This window comes from Leptopilina boulardi, unplaced genomic scaffold (assembly GCF_019393585.1).
Source record: "Leptopilina boulardi isolate dan_hultmark-lab unplaced genomic scaffold, ZJU_Lbou_2.1 LbouV2_31, whole genome shotgun sequence".
In the NCBI taxonomy this organism is placed as follows: domain Eukaryota; kingdom Metazoa; phylum Arthropoda; class Insecta; order Hymenoptera; family Figitidae; genus Leptopilina; species Leptopilina boulardi.
In genome coordinates, this window is record NW_026137874.1 from 1,942,445 (window position 1) to 1,956,881 (window position 14,437).

At 22.3% G+C, this 14,437-nt stretch overlaps 2 protein-coding genes across 4 annotated transcripts; both read right to left on the bottom strand.

Moving 5' to 3' along the window:
- Window positions 1–5,465: 5,465 nt before the first annotated feature.
- Window positions 5,466–8,119, bottom strand: LOC127283170 (uncharacterized). The gene is made up of 5 exons (XM_051307870.1): window positions 7,953–8,119; window positions 7,384–7,525; window positions 6,180–6,323; window positions 5,946–6,097; window positions 5,466–5,730 (listed from the first exon to the last, which is right to left on the bottom strand). Exons 1-5 carry the CDS (start codon window positions 8,063–8,065, stop codon window positions 5,538–5,540), a joined length of 744 nt encoding a protein of 247 aa, XP_051163827.1. The 5' UTR covers window positions 8,066–8,119; the 3' UTR covers window positions 5,466–5,537.
- A 439-nt stretch (window positions 8,120–8,558) lies between these two features.
- Window positions 8,559–11,526, bottom strand: LOC127283168 (uncharacterized). 3 transcript variants are annotated; one of them, XM_051307864.1, is made up of 6 exons: window positions 11,281–11,526; window positions 10,942–11,137; window positions 10,686–10,830; window positions 9,437–9,592; window positions 8,956–9,116; window positions 8,559–8,759 (listed from the first exon to the last, which is right to left on the bottom strand). In XM_051307864.1, the coding sequence occupies exons 2-6, from the start codon at window positions 11,109–11,111 to the stop codon at window positions 8,582–8,584; spliced, it is 810 nt and encodes a 269-aa protein (XP_051163821.1). In that variant the 5' UTR covers window positions 11,112–11,137; window positions 11,281–11,526; the 3' UTR covers window positions 8,559–8,581. The 3 variants fall into 3 exon arrangements, with proteins under 3 accessions (XP_051163821.1, XP_051163823.1, XP_051163822.1); XM_051307866.1 differs by lacking the exon at window positions 10,942–11,137; XM_051307865.1 differs by lacking the exon at window positions 11,281–11,526 and having other exon boundaries at window positions 10,942–11,215.
- Between the last annotated feature and the right edge of the window lie 2,911 nt (window positions 11,527–14,437).

The following is a 14,437-nucleotide window of genomic DNA, read 5'->3' on the forward strand; positions in this document are numbered from 1 at the left end:
TATTAAACAAAAATTTTTTTATAATTTTCCGTCTTAAAAAAAGAAAATTTGTTTTCTAATCGTGTTGGATCATAAACGTTATGGACTTCAGTATCGTTGGATAAATGGATATTGAAAATTGAAAATTTTTTGCTTTGCTTTCATTTTATATGGTCTTTAGAATTTTTTTAATTTAATTTTTTTTATTGAATCTTCTTTTTTTCATATTCTTAGATTTAGAATTTTTATATTAAGTATCCTATTATAATTTTTTTACATATTCTAAATTTTGTAACAGAAAACTGATATTTGAATTTTTCACAAGTTATCTCGTATATATCCAAAGCGTGTAAACTTTGAAATGGGCAATAACTTCAACTTGGTTATAGATAATTTAATTAGTACTTTAAAAAAATAAGTTTATGAGTACGCAAGTAAGCTCAACTCATAACCATATGAAACATAAAAAGTTTTAATTAATATAAAAACCAATATATCATAAAAATTGTTATTTCTGACGAATTAGTAATGTACTAATTAATTTAAAGTAATAATAATTATTACGATAATAATATTAATAATAATAATAATAATAATATTTTCATCATATAAAATATAATAAATGATATAATTAAAATTTTTTTTTTATGTAAAGATAAAGATTAATCAAAATACAGTACATTGTAATTTCCTGACTAAATAATATTGACTTAATTTAGGCAACAAAAAGAAAAACAAAACTTATGAACTTATAAGTAATGTTTAACTTTACTTTTCTGTTGTATTAGTTTAAGTTCTATAAACTTTAAAATTGTTGACAAGAATATTAAACTATTACAAAACTTACTACAAACTATAATAATATAAATAAACAATTATTTCTCGCGAATATTTAAAAAATATTTTTTCCTTTTTTTTATAATTAAAATTAATTTTATATCTAAATTTTTATGATTAATAAATTTAATCTATATAATAGTTTAAAAAAATTTTTTTAATGAAAATTTTACCAACCTTTTTCTTTAATCTTAATATAAAAATAATGTAGGTTATTATTTTCTTATTCGGCGCATGTAAATTTTCGCGCACAAAACTTTAATAGCTTTTTTTTAACTTTAAAGTTTAATGTAACAGAGAAAGTTTTGTAAAATGCAGTGAAATTATTTATGTATATAAATAAGAATAACATATAGGATATTCAGTAAAGTTTACCAGAATAAATCAAGTAAACATGACTGTACCAGTTTATAATTATCTTTTTTTTTTTTTTTTTTTTTTTTTACATCAACATTTTTTCAATACTGATATTTTTTCACCCTTTATAATTTTTTTTTCACCGTTTTTCTTTAACAGACTGACGTCATTTTAAATTGAAATTTATTCCTTTGATAAAATATTTTTAAATTTATTTAAAATTTATTTTAAACATCTTTTGAAATCTGATTTAAAATTTATTTAAAGCCAATTTAAAGATTTATTTAAAATATATTTTTGAAAATTTCTTTATATTTTTTAAAATCTAAATTATTTAATATTTATTTTAAAATAAATTTGAAAAATTTATTTCAATTATTTAAAATCTTTTTAAACAATTACTAAACTTGAAAAAGTGATAAGTCAAAAAAAAAATGAATACGACAAAAAACAAAAATAACGAAATGAGAAATAAATTTACAAACCAATTTTTTTTTTGTTCCGGTTGAAATGCAACGTGTTAAATTTGAAAATGTCCCCTCACGTTGGTAACACACGCGTTGAGGAGCGTTTTGGTATCATTCTCGCGCAGGTGTAGCGAAAGATTGCTCTTTCATATTATCTTTCTCTCACCTCTCTTTCTCTGTCTTTCCCGCGAGATTTAGCGGAAATTCGCGACGTGAGAAAAGCGGCACCGGAAGTGACGCATCTCTTGTAGCGTCCGGTATCGAACTGAATCCCGCAGACGTATTCGCGATGTGCGCTGATTGCAAGGAATGCGCAGTAGGTGTCCCGGGAGGCGATCCCCACACAAACCCAACCCCCCCATAAACGAATGCCCTAACTCCCCCCCTCCCCCTTCCAAACCGCCGACCTCTTCTGCTTCTGTGTTCTATGCGTAATATGCACCCCTTATCTTCCAGCAAACTCTCTTTTCATTTCTCTTTCTCTTCTTACAAGTACTATCTATGCATGTATGTTGACACTAACTGCATAGTTCGAAAGATTTGAAAAAAAGCGCGCCTTTTAACTTCAAAAAAAAAGTTACTTTCTAAATTTATTTCACACTGAAAAAAAATTTATTTGATTCAAATAATCGGTTACTTATATCAAATAAATATTTATTTGTATCAAATAATTTATTATTTGAGATGATATATTTATTTCAAATACAGAAATTATTTATTCAAATAAAAATTATTATATTTACACAGAAAAAAAGGAATTTCTTACAGATGCTATGTTTGCTATCAGATCTATCAAAATTAGTAACCACAGCTAAATTTTTTACTATAACAACAAAAAAATGTGCTATAATAAACAATATCAGTCTTAATTTTTAAAAATTTACTGTCACAGCAAACTTTTTTGATCCCACAGCAAATTTATTCGCTGTCCCTATATTAGCTAACGTAATTTGATGTGACAGCAAATAATTCGCTGCCACAGCAAACTTTTTTGATCCCACAGCAAATTTATTCGCTGTCCCTATATTAGCTAACGTAATTTGATGTCACAGCAAATAATTCGCTGCCACAGCAAATTTTTTCTATATGCGTGTATTTGATAATACACTGTAATATTTATGTAATATTACATGTAATATTGAAGTAATATTACAAAAATAATCAGAAAAATAAAAAAAAAAATTTTTTTTGAATAAAATACACTTTTTGTATTGTTATAAAAAATAGGGGAAAAAAAACCTTATTATTCTGCCCACCTTTATCCTATTGCTTATTCGGTCCGTCTTGTCTGACTAAAATAGACTCATACTACTGATCCTGTACTTACAAAGACTTAAAATGTTTTCTCTTTTTAAAACTGTCTTTTTTTCAAAAAAATATAAGTATAAACATTTATTGCAATAGAAATTTCTTTAGTGTCTTTACTTATATATTCATTAAACAATTATTATTAACAAATAATTGCTAACATTTTTTGTTAACAATTATTTGTTAATATTAATTACACAAGAATTAAATGCAAAACAAAGTCGGTTTATTTAGAGTTTTTATTTATTTATTTTTTATAATTAAAAAATAAATTTATTTATTATTATTATTATTATTATTATTATTGTAAATTATAAATTATATATATATATAAAATTATGTTTTAGCAATTTTTATTTTTGCAGTTAAAAAAAAAATTATTCTTCTCTAAAAATTGTTAAACAATTCTGAATAATTTAACAGGCGCATGTTAACAAGAACATTGAACAAAGCTTTTAATTAATTTAAATCTTAGCTTAACCTGTCCGGAACGTTTCGAAAATCCAAATATCTTATAAGTGGTATATATATATACTACTACCGAGAAGACTGGAATAGAATTTACATTTGCTCAATAAGTGCCTTTCATTTGCAATCGTAATTGAATGGGGGTTCAAGGGTAGAAAATTTTTCATTTTTATTTGCTTTTTAAATATAAAAAACGCGAGCTCGGTATATACTTTCTCTTTTAATTAATATAAAAATTATATTCTATATCTGAATTTGTAAAAATGTTTTATTTATATTTTTTTTCTATTATAAAAGGCCTTAAAATAAGCTGCAACGCTTATTATTTTAATCCAATTTTGCTTATTTTAATCTATTTTGGTATTAAAATAAGCAAAATTGGATTAAAATAATAAGCGTTGCAGCTTATTTTAATACCTTTTAATTTTCTGTGTATTTATAAAAAAACATTTTCTTTTATTAAATGCTCATTTCATTAATTTTTTAATTTATTTTGTCATTTTTGATTATTTTGCAAAATTATTCTAAAATATTTTCTAAAATATTTTTAAAAAAAATTGACTTTATTTACGTAATGGGATTTATTGTCCTAAACAAGCGGAATTGATTGATTAATAAAAATTATAATTATTACTTAGTTGAATTATGATTTAAATTATCTCGTGGAAAATAGTCTCAAAAATATATTCACTTTAATTACTAGAGAAGTTTAAGATTTCTAATTAGAAAGGGTCTCTTATTAAGGAGCATTGCCTTTAGTAAATTAGTCAGAGAACGCAAATCTTCATCGTTTAATTAATGAAAATTTAGTTTTTATTATTAATCTAGAAAAATATTTATTTTTCGAATATTATATTCATTCATTTAACAGATATAATAGACATTTAAATATATTTATTTTGATTCGTATAACAATTTTTTTCTTTTTTTTTTAAATAAAAATAAAATGGATCAGTGAAAAAGATGATGTTACATGGTTTATATTTGAATCTTGGTTTGCATATAAAAGTTATATTTACGGACAAAGGGTGAAAGAGAATAAACTAAAACAAAGTTTTCGAGTATCTCACTATTCTATAATATGTAACTTAGTGTGATACTAACTTCATTATACTACTGCTAAATTACAGATTTATATTTACACGAGCCGGAAGGCAAGGAAAGTCTTTAGTTAATATTTTCCTTTAATCAACATGACCTCACCTCCTCTTTCGCAGTAAACACAATCTACTTCTGTTATATACATATTATATGCTTTTTCATTTTCTCCACTGCATTTCTCAAATAAATAAATAAAATAATTAATACACACTTTAAAACATTTGTTGATTTTTCGCTAGTAACATTTGTTTATTAAAAAAAAAACTATAATTGACAATTATAACAACTTTAGGAATTTAAAACAGTTTCAAAATTTGACAAAAATATAGGTCCTTGAAAGATTCATAAAAGGCAAATAAAAAAAAGTTTAATATTTTGTTCTCTGTCCCACCGCATATCGAACACAATATTATGTATATCTAAATGATGAAGATCAATTGTTTAGGGTGGAAATTGGACATGGTGAATTATTGGAGAATCTTGTGCACGTAATGAAAGTGATATTAGATTTCGGAAATAGACCACTTGAGTAGTTGCGGATAGATGTAAAATAGAATAGAGGGGAGGATAAGATGAGTTGAGGAAATGAAGTTATTATATGCAATTGACAATTATGTTCCAAACGTGACCTGAATGTTTCGTCGCATGAGTGATCAAAGCAGGTGACAAATGCGGAACACTATATTTAGTTGTATGTTAAACTCACACTCGGATATATTATTATATATATATATGTGCATATACATCATATTCGAAGGTTGATGTGAACCAAATCAATTCCTCTAAACACTGACCAATATCTACACAGCATGTGTAATCACCATTCCCACCTGGATAAATCTGCATTTAACAGTATTTTGCATTAATTACACACTATACATCATTTCTCTCCAAATATTCCATTCATATTTAATTCTTATAGGGAAAATAATATCACATTCGAATATATAGTATATAAGAAATATCACAATAATTTGATTTTTTATTTTAATATATAATACATTATATATAATTTTATAATCAAAAATTATTATAACTTCCAAGGATTTCTTTAAGATTTTTATTTAATTCCTTAATTTCTAATTCGGCAATAGTGTGAAAAATTTTTTGCAATTTCCGTGTGATAAAATCTTTTGAAAAATTCGTTACAACCTTAACCACAGTATTGAGAATTGTATCTGTAATATGTCCTTCAAATTGCAAGTCGTATTTACTGGAAAATATATAGAAAGATATATATAAAAAGAATTTTTCACATTTATAAAATTTGTACTTTGGATGCATGATATAATCTCAATCTAAATTAAAAATACTATTCATATATCACGAAACATTTATATAATTATACGATAAAATTTTGATATCATATTTTTTTTTTGTTGAAATTTTTAATAAAATTATATTAATAAATAAAAAGTAAATTTTTACCCAGAATTTTTGAATTTCACTTTTTCTAATATAATTTGTGTTGTTTCAAAGTCCACAATCATTTTAAAATAGATATCTGCCTGGGTCACAACTCCATGAATATTTCCTTTTCTTTTGTATAACAAATACTCAAAGAGATATCGATAATCGAACTATGATATGTGGAAGAGAAAATGTAATAATAATTGAAAAATAAGAAATATTTAAAAGAGCATATATATATATATTCCTTACCGACAAATTTTGCCATCCTAAATTCATTTCTATCGATAGTTTCCTATCTGAATAACACATGCGTGAATTTCCAATTCGTTCAATGTGTGACAATTGTTGAAGCCAACCGTCGGTTAAAGCCATTTTTCCTTTGAAAATTCCCGGCTGATGTGTGAAAAATAAATAAAATAGGTTAAAAAAATATATAGTAAAATATAATATATACATAAACAAATAGACAAAAAAAATATTTTTTACATTTATATTTTCACTTGAAACTATATGTCACCGATTGTTTCTATATTTAAAATTAATTATTAATTTACAATTTTTTTTACAGAAACAAATACTGATGGAAAAACTGGAATCATCATTACTTGAAAATTATACTCGATGACTTGAATTAAAATTGAAATTACCACTACCAACTGTAAGTACTTGAAACTAATATATATTTTTTTTATTCTTAACAATTGTAATTTACAATACAATTGTAGCTGCGATCTATTGTAGCTTTAAATTAAAAATTTTTTATAAATAAGAGAAAATTCTCCCAGCGCCGGGAATCGAACCCACGACCTTAACGCTCGCAAGTCGACAGCTTAACCACTAGACTAAAAACTTACTCCAATACGAGAGTTTGTTCATTTAATAATTGAAATAGTAACGTTTACTTTAAATAAAATAAAATATAAAAAAAAGAATCTAAAAAAATTATTATTATTTTATTATTATTATTATTATTATTATTATTTTTTTATTATTATTATTTATTTTTTTTTTTTATTTTTATTGTTTTTTATTTTAATCTCCGTCTCATTTATTTTATGTATTTCTGTAAACGAAAACTGTCGCCTTGAATGATAGCTTTAATAATTAGTGCGCCAAAGACAATAAAAACGTTATTTAACTTTTTAATAGAGCAAGAAATAGAGAATTTATAATCACATAAATCGTTATTTGAATGAAAAAACGAAAGCAATTAAAACTTCTTCTTAGAATACAAATTCGCTAAATGTATATATTTTTAAATAATTTTTTTTTTCTTACATTTTATTCTACATATTTTTTTCTGATTAGTGAAGTTAAATACTTTTTTAATATTAAATTATAATATATAATAATATTTATATTTTTGTATATTTTAGTAAAATTTTTATATTTGCTTTTTAAATATTTGAAATTTAAATACTGAATAGTAAATGTTTAAAATAAAAAATCTTACCAAACCCGTTACTGGAATTAACATATCATCCATTTCCAATGGATCCATGCCACTTGCAATTATTGAGCCACGAATTTTAGGCAAATTTTCATCTATTAATTTGTTAAAGTTTGCCTCGACAATCACTTTTCTTTCAACTCTCCTATAATAAAAAATTACCATTAAAAAAAAAAAATTTACTATTAATAAAAATATTAACAGAAATAAGATAAAATACAATATAATTTTTTTAGTACACTGAAAAAAAAATTTATTTGATTCAAATAAGAAATATTTGATTCAAGTAAATATTTATTTGATAATAACCAAATACACCGGTATTTGAATCAAATAAATTTTTTTTTCAGTGTATAATTAATAAATGATAATTAATCAATAATTTTTAATTAATAATACTAGTTTGTAATTAATAATAAATATAGCTAATTAATAATTAATAATTTATTAAGTAACTTAAAAAAAATTAATTTTCTAAATTAAAAAATTTTGCGGAAACATTTTTTGATATATAGTTCTCAAAGTGAAAAACTAAATGGTAATTAAGATGGAAAGTGTGAGATAATACTTACCTGAGAAGATGAAAAAGTCCATTTGTTTTATTTCTTTCCTCGGCATTACAGACACAGAAAAAAATTAAAACAACAAAAATAATATTATACATTATTTCTCTTTCAAATAACATATTTTGTTTCTTATTATAAATTTACAGTTAAAATGAAATATAAATTCATGAAATCAATCATCTTGATATTTATTGAAAAATTTCTGGATCATTTTATCTTATCACTTTTATGATTTAATAGCAGATAGAGAAAGCGGGTTAAAAAAAATTATTTATGTATATTATATACAAATGTAGTCCAAAAAAAAAAATTGAATGAATCATACTAATGGTATTTTAGCTATGTGAAACACAATTTTTTTTTTCTTAAACCACAAAATTAATTTAGTCGTTTAAATTTAAAAAAATGAAATCATTGTTCTATAAAAAAAATCAATGAGATTTTTAATTATTCAAAATCAGAAAGTTTATTTAAATATTGGAACAATAAAAAAAAAATACACACACACAAATATATCAAAAAAATGTTTTGTGTCAAAATATTTAATTTCTAAGTGAAAATTTTTTTTATTTACAAAAAAAATAAAAAATTTTATATATAAAAAAGAATATTTTTTCACGGAGATAAAATGTTTGTCAATTGTAAAAAAATATTTCATTTATATCCTTTATGCGCATGTAAATTTCTTTCGACACTGTCTTCTCGCTAACTTGAATTATTTTTTTCTTATAAAATGGTAGTAAATAATTTACTATTTTTGATGCAAACTCATCAAATATTGGTAAATTATTGTTAAGTGTAACATGCACAGATCTAAAAAAAATAGGTTCAATAGAAGTTATTTTGGGAATAAAGTAATAAATAATAATTATAAAAATAATAATAATAATAATAATAATAATGTAATAATAATAAAATAATAATAATGTAATTAATAATAATTAAATGTAATTTGAACAACTAAATTAATTTTTTTTATTCTCAAAATAAATATTATTTTGTTGCTCACTCAATATCTAAAATGGTGAATTTTTCCAAATCAATAAATTGCTTTGTTAAATCCAATGTCAAAAGTAAATTTGATGTTACATTTATCACATCTGCAAACAATTTTCCACTGTGCCAGACAAACGGAAATACTGTCGTTAGAAAATCATAATTGAATCTACACTATAAAAGTTAAAAAAAAAAAGTATATTTAATTGCATATTTTAATTTTTTTTCAATTCAACAAATTTTCTCAATTTTTTTACAAAAAAAAAAATTAAAAAATTTTTATATACTTTTATAGAAGTTTTTTTTGAGTGAGGTTTAAAATTTTAAGCCCCTGTATCTTGACAACCCGTCCCTTTATATCAAAATCATTTGATTATAATTTATAGCAAAGTATCAGTTCGATTCTGAAATTTTTTTTTTTTTTGATACGAAAATACATGATAAATTTTGCTCTATATAATAATTAATTAGTAAAAAAAAATTTAATTACTTACTAATAAATAAGGATTAATAACAGTCACATTAAGTTGTATAAAATTATTTGTTGGAAATGATATAAATACATCTCCCTGTCGTTCCAATTCAGAAATATATTTTATCCTCCCATTAATTAAATTTATTTTTGCAGTAAAATTAATAAAAAGTGCCTTCTAAAATAATATTAAATTTATTTTAGAGCAATAAATAATTTTTTCAATAATTATTTTTTAAAATTAATTAAATTAAATTTGATTAAGAGACAAAAACAAATTTTTTATTTATAGTAGGTATCAGTTAATCAAATTTTTGTTAATTATTTTGTTTGAATCAACCAAATATTTTTGCATCATAAACAAAATTTGGATATAATTCAATTAAATTTTTGAGTAAAAAAAATTAAAGAAAAAACTTGAAAAAATTATATTTATATTAAATTAATAAGTAATTCCCTATTAATAAACAAATATTTATTTAATTTTTCAAATTGAAATTTATGTTTAAAAAAAGCAACTCCAATTCAGGAAGAATGACCTTGAACTTTAGTTAACTGTATAATGTTATGTTAGATCAGTAATCGTGGAAGGATTTTCACTCTCACTCTTACTCTCACTTTCAGCGAAAGCCTAAAAGTCTAGAATTTCACTTTCAATGACCTCGTTTAACCTGATCTCTAATACAAAAGTAAGAATCAGATATTATTTTCTTGGACAATAAACAAATTTTATTGGACAATAAAATTAAATTAATTTATAAAATTAAATTTATAATTTTCAATTTTTATAAATTTTTATTAATTTTCTGTAAACAAATATAAAAATATAAAAAAAACAAGAAAGACGCGGTTAACTGAAATTCTATCAAAAGGATCACTTTCGCTTCCTCGCTCGACCTGGTGACCTGAAACTTTAGTTTCGTCCTCAAGACCCATAGCTTTCGCTTGAAAATTTGGGTCAGTTCAGACGAGAACTACTTTCCTACTTTTCCCATATAAGATCCAGTCTCATTAGCTTTAGACTTGAGGTCATTTCTATCGAGCGATCACTTTCGATTTCACTCAAGAAACTGTATGTTTACAATATATACATATATATATGGGTCATTCTTCCTCAAACGGTCCCAATCAAAAAAATTATTTTTACGCGGATTTTTATTTAAAGTAAAAAATACATTTTTCGATATATGTACCTTTACAATACAAAAAAATTTTAAAGGCAATTTTTAACCCTTTTTTTATAAAATTATTTTATAATTTATTATAAATACCATCCAAATCACATCGGTGATATTGAGAACGTCTATTGGATCAATTCCAGTTTTTTTCAAATTGCTCGAAATTAATGGCATAAAAAGATCTGTATAAGTATTCCCATAAATCCAATATGCGTCATGATCCCAATTTTTCAAATTTCTTGAGGCAAAAAAAAAAAATGCTAAATTATCATTATATATAATTACAATCAAAAAATTAATTTCTTGAAACAAAAATTTCTATATTCAATTTTTTCAAACATAATTTTACCTAAACTTATGTAAATTTTTAGACAATTTCGTCGAATTGTCAATTTTATAAGCATATGGAAATGAAAAATTGTTCCAATTTAAAATTTCACTTTCCTTAAACCATTTACAATTAGTTGGCGACTCAACAATACTTATTGTAATTATTTCCATCAATAATATTAGTCTCATTATAATTCTTTTTTTTGAGTAAAATTCTATCAAAAATCATAAAATAAATATATTTTACTGTTAATTATTATTTTTTGTATATTCGTAAATTTTCCTAATTTGAAAAAAAAATTTTGAAATACAAATATTAAATATTAGATAATACACAAAAAAAATATAAATATTTTACCTTCTGTAGAGAAAATTTTTGTTGCATTTTCTATATTTTTTTTAGCGAAAAAATTGTTTTCTGTTAGATAACAAAAAAAAAAAAAAAAGGTGAAATCTGAACATAAAGTATATGTAAAATTACTTATCTTTTATGCAAGGAAGCATCATGGTCCATGTTCAGTTTTTTTTTACACCTTTTTGCTTTCTCGTTTTTATTTTATACGACAAGAAACGTATGTACTATTAACAGACTGAATATTTTCCAAACAAGTTGATAATGACAAAGTTTGCAGTCAAGGACAAATAGCCGTGACAAATTAAAAAAAAAAAAAAGTAGTCCTGCTTTTCAATTCCAATGCATTTTTTTTCCAAATTATAATTTTCCAAAAAAAAATTATATAATTCAATTAAAATTTTTACAAAAAATCTTATTACAAATTTCCTTATTATAATAACTAAAAAAAAAATTTGAAAAAAATTATTTGAATAAAACTTTTTGTTTCTATACTTAAAACAAATAATATATTGAGTACATATAAGTAGAAATAGTCATTGGACAAAAGTAGAAAAAGTAATTTTTTACAAGACATGAGAAAAATTTTTTCTCCCCATTTTTTTTCCTCAGCTTCTTTTAATAATTTATTAGAAATTATATTTCTATCCCAAGTTTCATATATTTTAGAACAGAAAAAGAATAAATATTTGAAAACTTTTTTTTTGTTACTATTCACAGCGCTATCGAACGAAAATTTTATGAACTTCCAAGTATAAAACATGACTCTATCGATCGTACAGAAATCTATATATAAATTTTTTCTTAAATTATTTAAAAATTTAAATTTAAATTCACATTAAATATATGTCATTAATTAATTTTCAATTATACTGATAGGATTATAAACTATTAATTTTTAAATTATTCAAAATAATAATATTTATAGATAAAAAAATAATAATCTTATATAAAAATAATTTAAAAATACATAATTAATAATAAACAAAATTTTTTATTAGTAATTTAAAACAAAATACAAATACTAAAAATATACTAAAAATATGTAAAATTTTTAAGAACTAAAATTATTAAAGAACAATAAATTTATAAATTTGTTTAGGATTAAAATTTTTTTTTTTTTCTAAGGAAAAATGGGAAAAATTTGACTATGCTTTTTTTAAAAAAAAATTTCTTTTTGCTGATACATACACTACGTATTAGAAAAATACTATCATTACCTTACTCAATAATAAAAACATTTAGAAAAAAAAAATATATATCTATAAGGAATGTATTTTTCAATTGAAAAATATTTACTCTAATAAATGACGCGTTACTCTCTATACTATTTATTTGAAACGAGAATCAAAGAAACCACGTGGTAGTTGAAAAACATTCTTGTTTGTCGTTTCAATGTAACCTTCAAATTTTCTCCAATCAAATCACATCTTTTGTGGGTGTGCTTATGACGTTCTAAATTTTTTTACTCAACACTCATTTTATAGTTATTTGCCCAAACACACGAGTCATTATTACGAAATATTAAAAATATTCAGTGAAAACGAATACACCAATAATCTATGATTTGTATATTCGTCTATATATATAATATATCTGTACAAAAAGTATTTAAAATTTTTTATTTCATAAAAAATCTTTATTTGGAACAGCTATAAATGTTTCTCTAGAATAACGAAAACTTTCACCGTTTTAGTGAAATACACAAAAAACAAATACTGAAACATTTTAAAATCAAAATGCCTTAAAACTAGTGTAATTTTAATCTTAAAACTAGATTAAGTCAATTTTAGGACTTAAAATCATACACTCAAGGCTGAAATTCAGTAAAAATGGTTCTAATGTTAACGGTTTTAGTCAAAAGTGAACTGAAAGTAAGTATTATTTTTTAGTGTGAAGATTTAGCTGTTCCAGTGAAATTTATTGCTGTTCCAGGCGAAAATTTTTTTCCATGGTATAATAAAAATAATATTCTTAAATTAAAATTATACTCTTATTTTCATATTTATTTTCAACTAAACTTTAAATGAAAAATTGACTACATACTAATTTAAAAGTATCAAATTGATACCAAAAATATCAAATTGATATAAAAATTTGTATTAACACTGAAAATTAAAATGCCTTAAAATAAGCTGCAACGCTTATTTTAATGCCTTTTAATTTTCTGTGAATTTAATATTTTTGGTATCAATTTGATACTTTGAAATTTGTGTGTAAAAAAATTATATAAAAGTAAAAATTTATTTCTTTACTATATAATTTTTAACGACTTTTCACTAATACAAATTTAGATGAGAGTAAAATGTATATATCTAGAATGCAGAAAATGAGAGTATTAAATATATCAGGTCATTGACTTAAAAGACGTTGGTATATATAATGACGTGCATTGTAAAATGTAATGTATTTCCTTTCTCTATACATATATATACAAAATAACGACAAATCGTAAAATGGTTTTTAAAAAATATTTTTCTCTTTGTAGCATTATTCTTTAGATAAGATGACGCGCGTGCTTCCGCATGAAATTAGATACAAACATATAAACAAGTAGCTTTTTTATCTTTTTGTTATAATTTATCTATTGACCGCATATTTTTTAAATTGTCATATATTTATATGTGAGCCTAAAATGAAAATATAATACACGTAAACAATTAAATATAGGTGTATGATAAAAAATAATAAAAGAAATTGATAATATATAGTCTTTTCTAAATAATAAAGAAAACAATAGTGAAAAAAATAATGCACAATAGAAAATAAATAAAATACGAATCCGAATAAATGATAAAACAAAATATAATTATATTCATTTAATTTTTATAAAGAGTCAATTATATTTTGTTCAAAAAAAGTGAACAAAAGAAATTGATTATTTGAAACATTATTATTATTATTATTATTATTATTATATTTTTATATTAATATAATTATATATAAAAATATTATATTATTATATTATATGGTATCGTATTGATATACAGAAATTATTGGTTCAAATAAAAATTATTTGGTTCAAGTAAATATTTCGTTGATAATAGCAGTCTGATTATTTGAATCAAATAAATTTTGTATATATTTTTTTTATATTCTATTTTACCTTTAAAAATTTCGCATTTAAAGAAGAAAAATTAATAACTTTATATGCGTTTTGTTT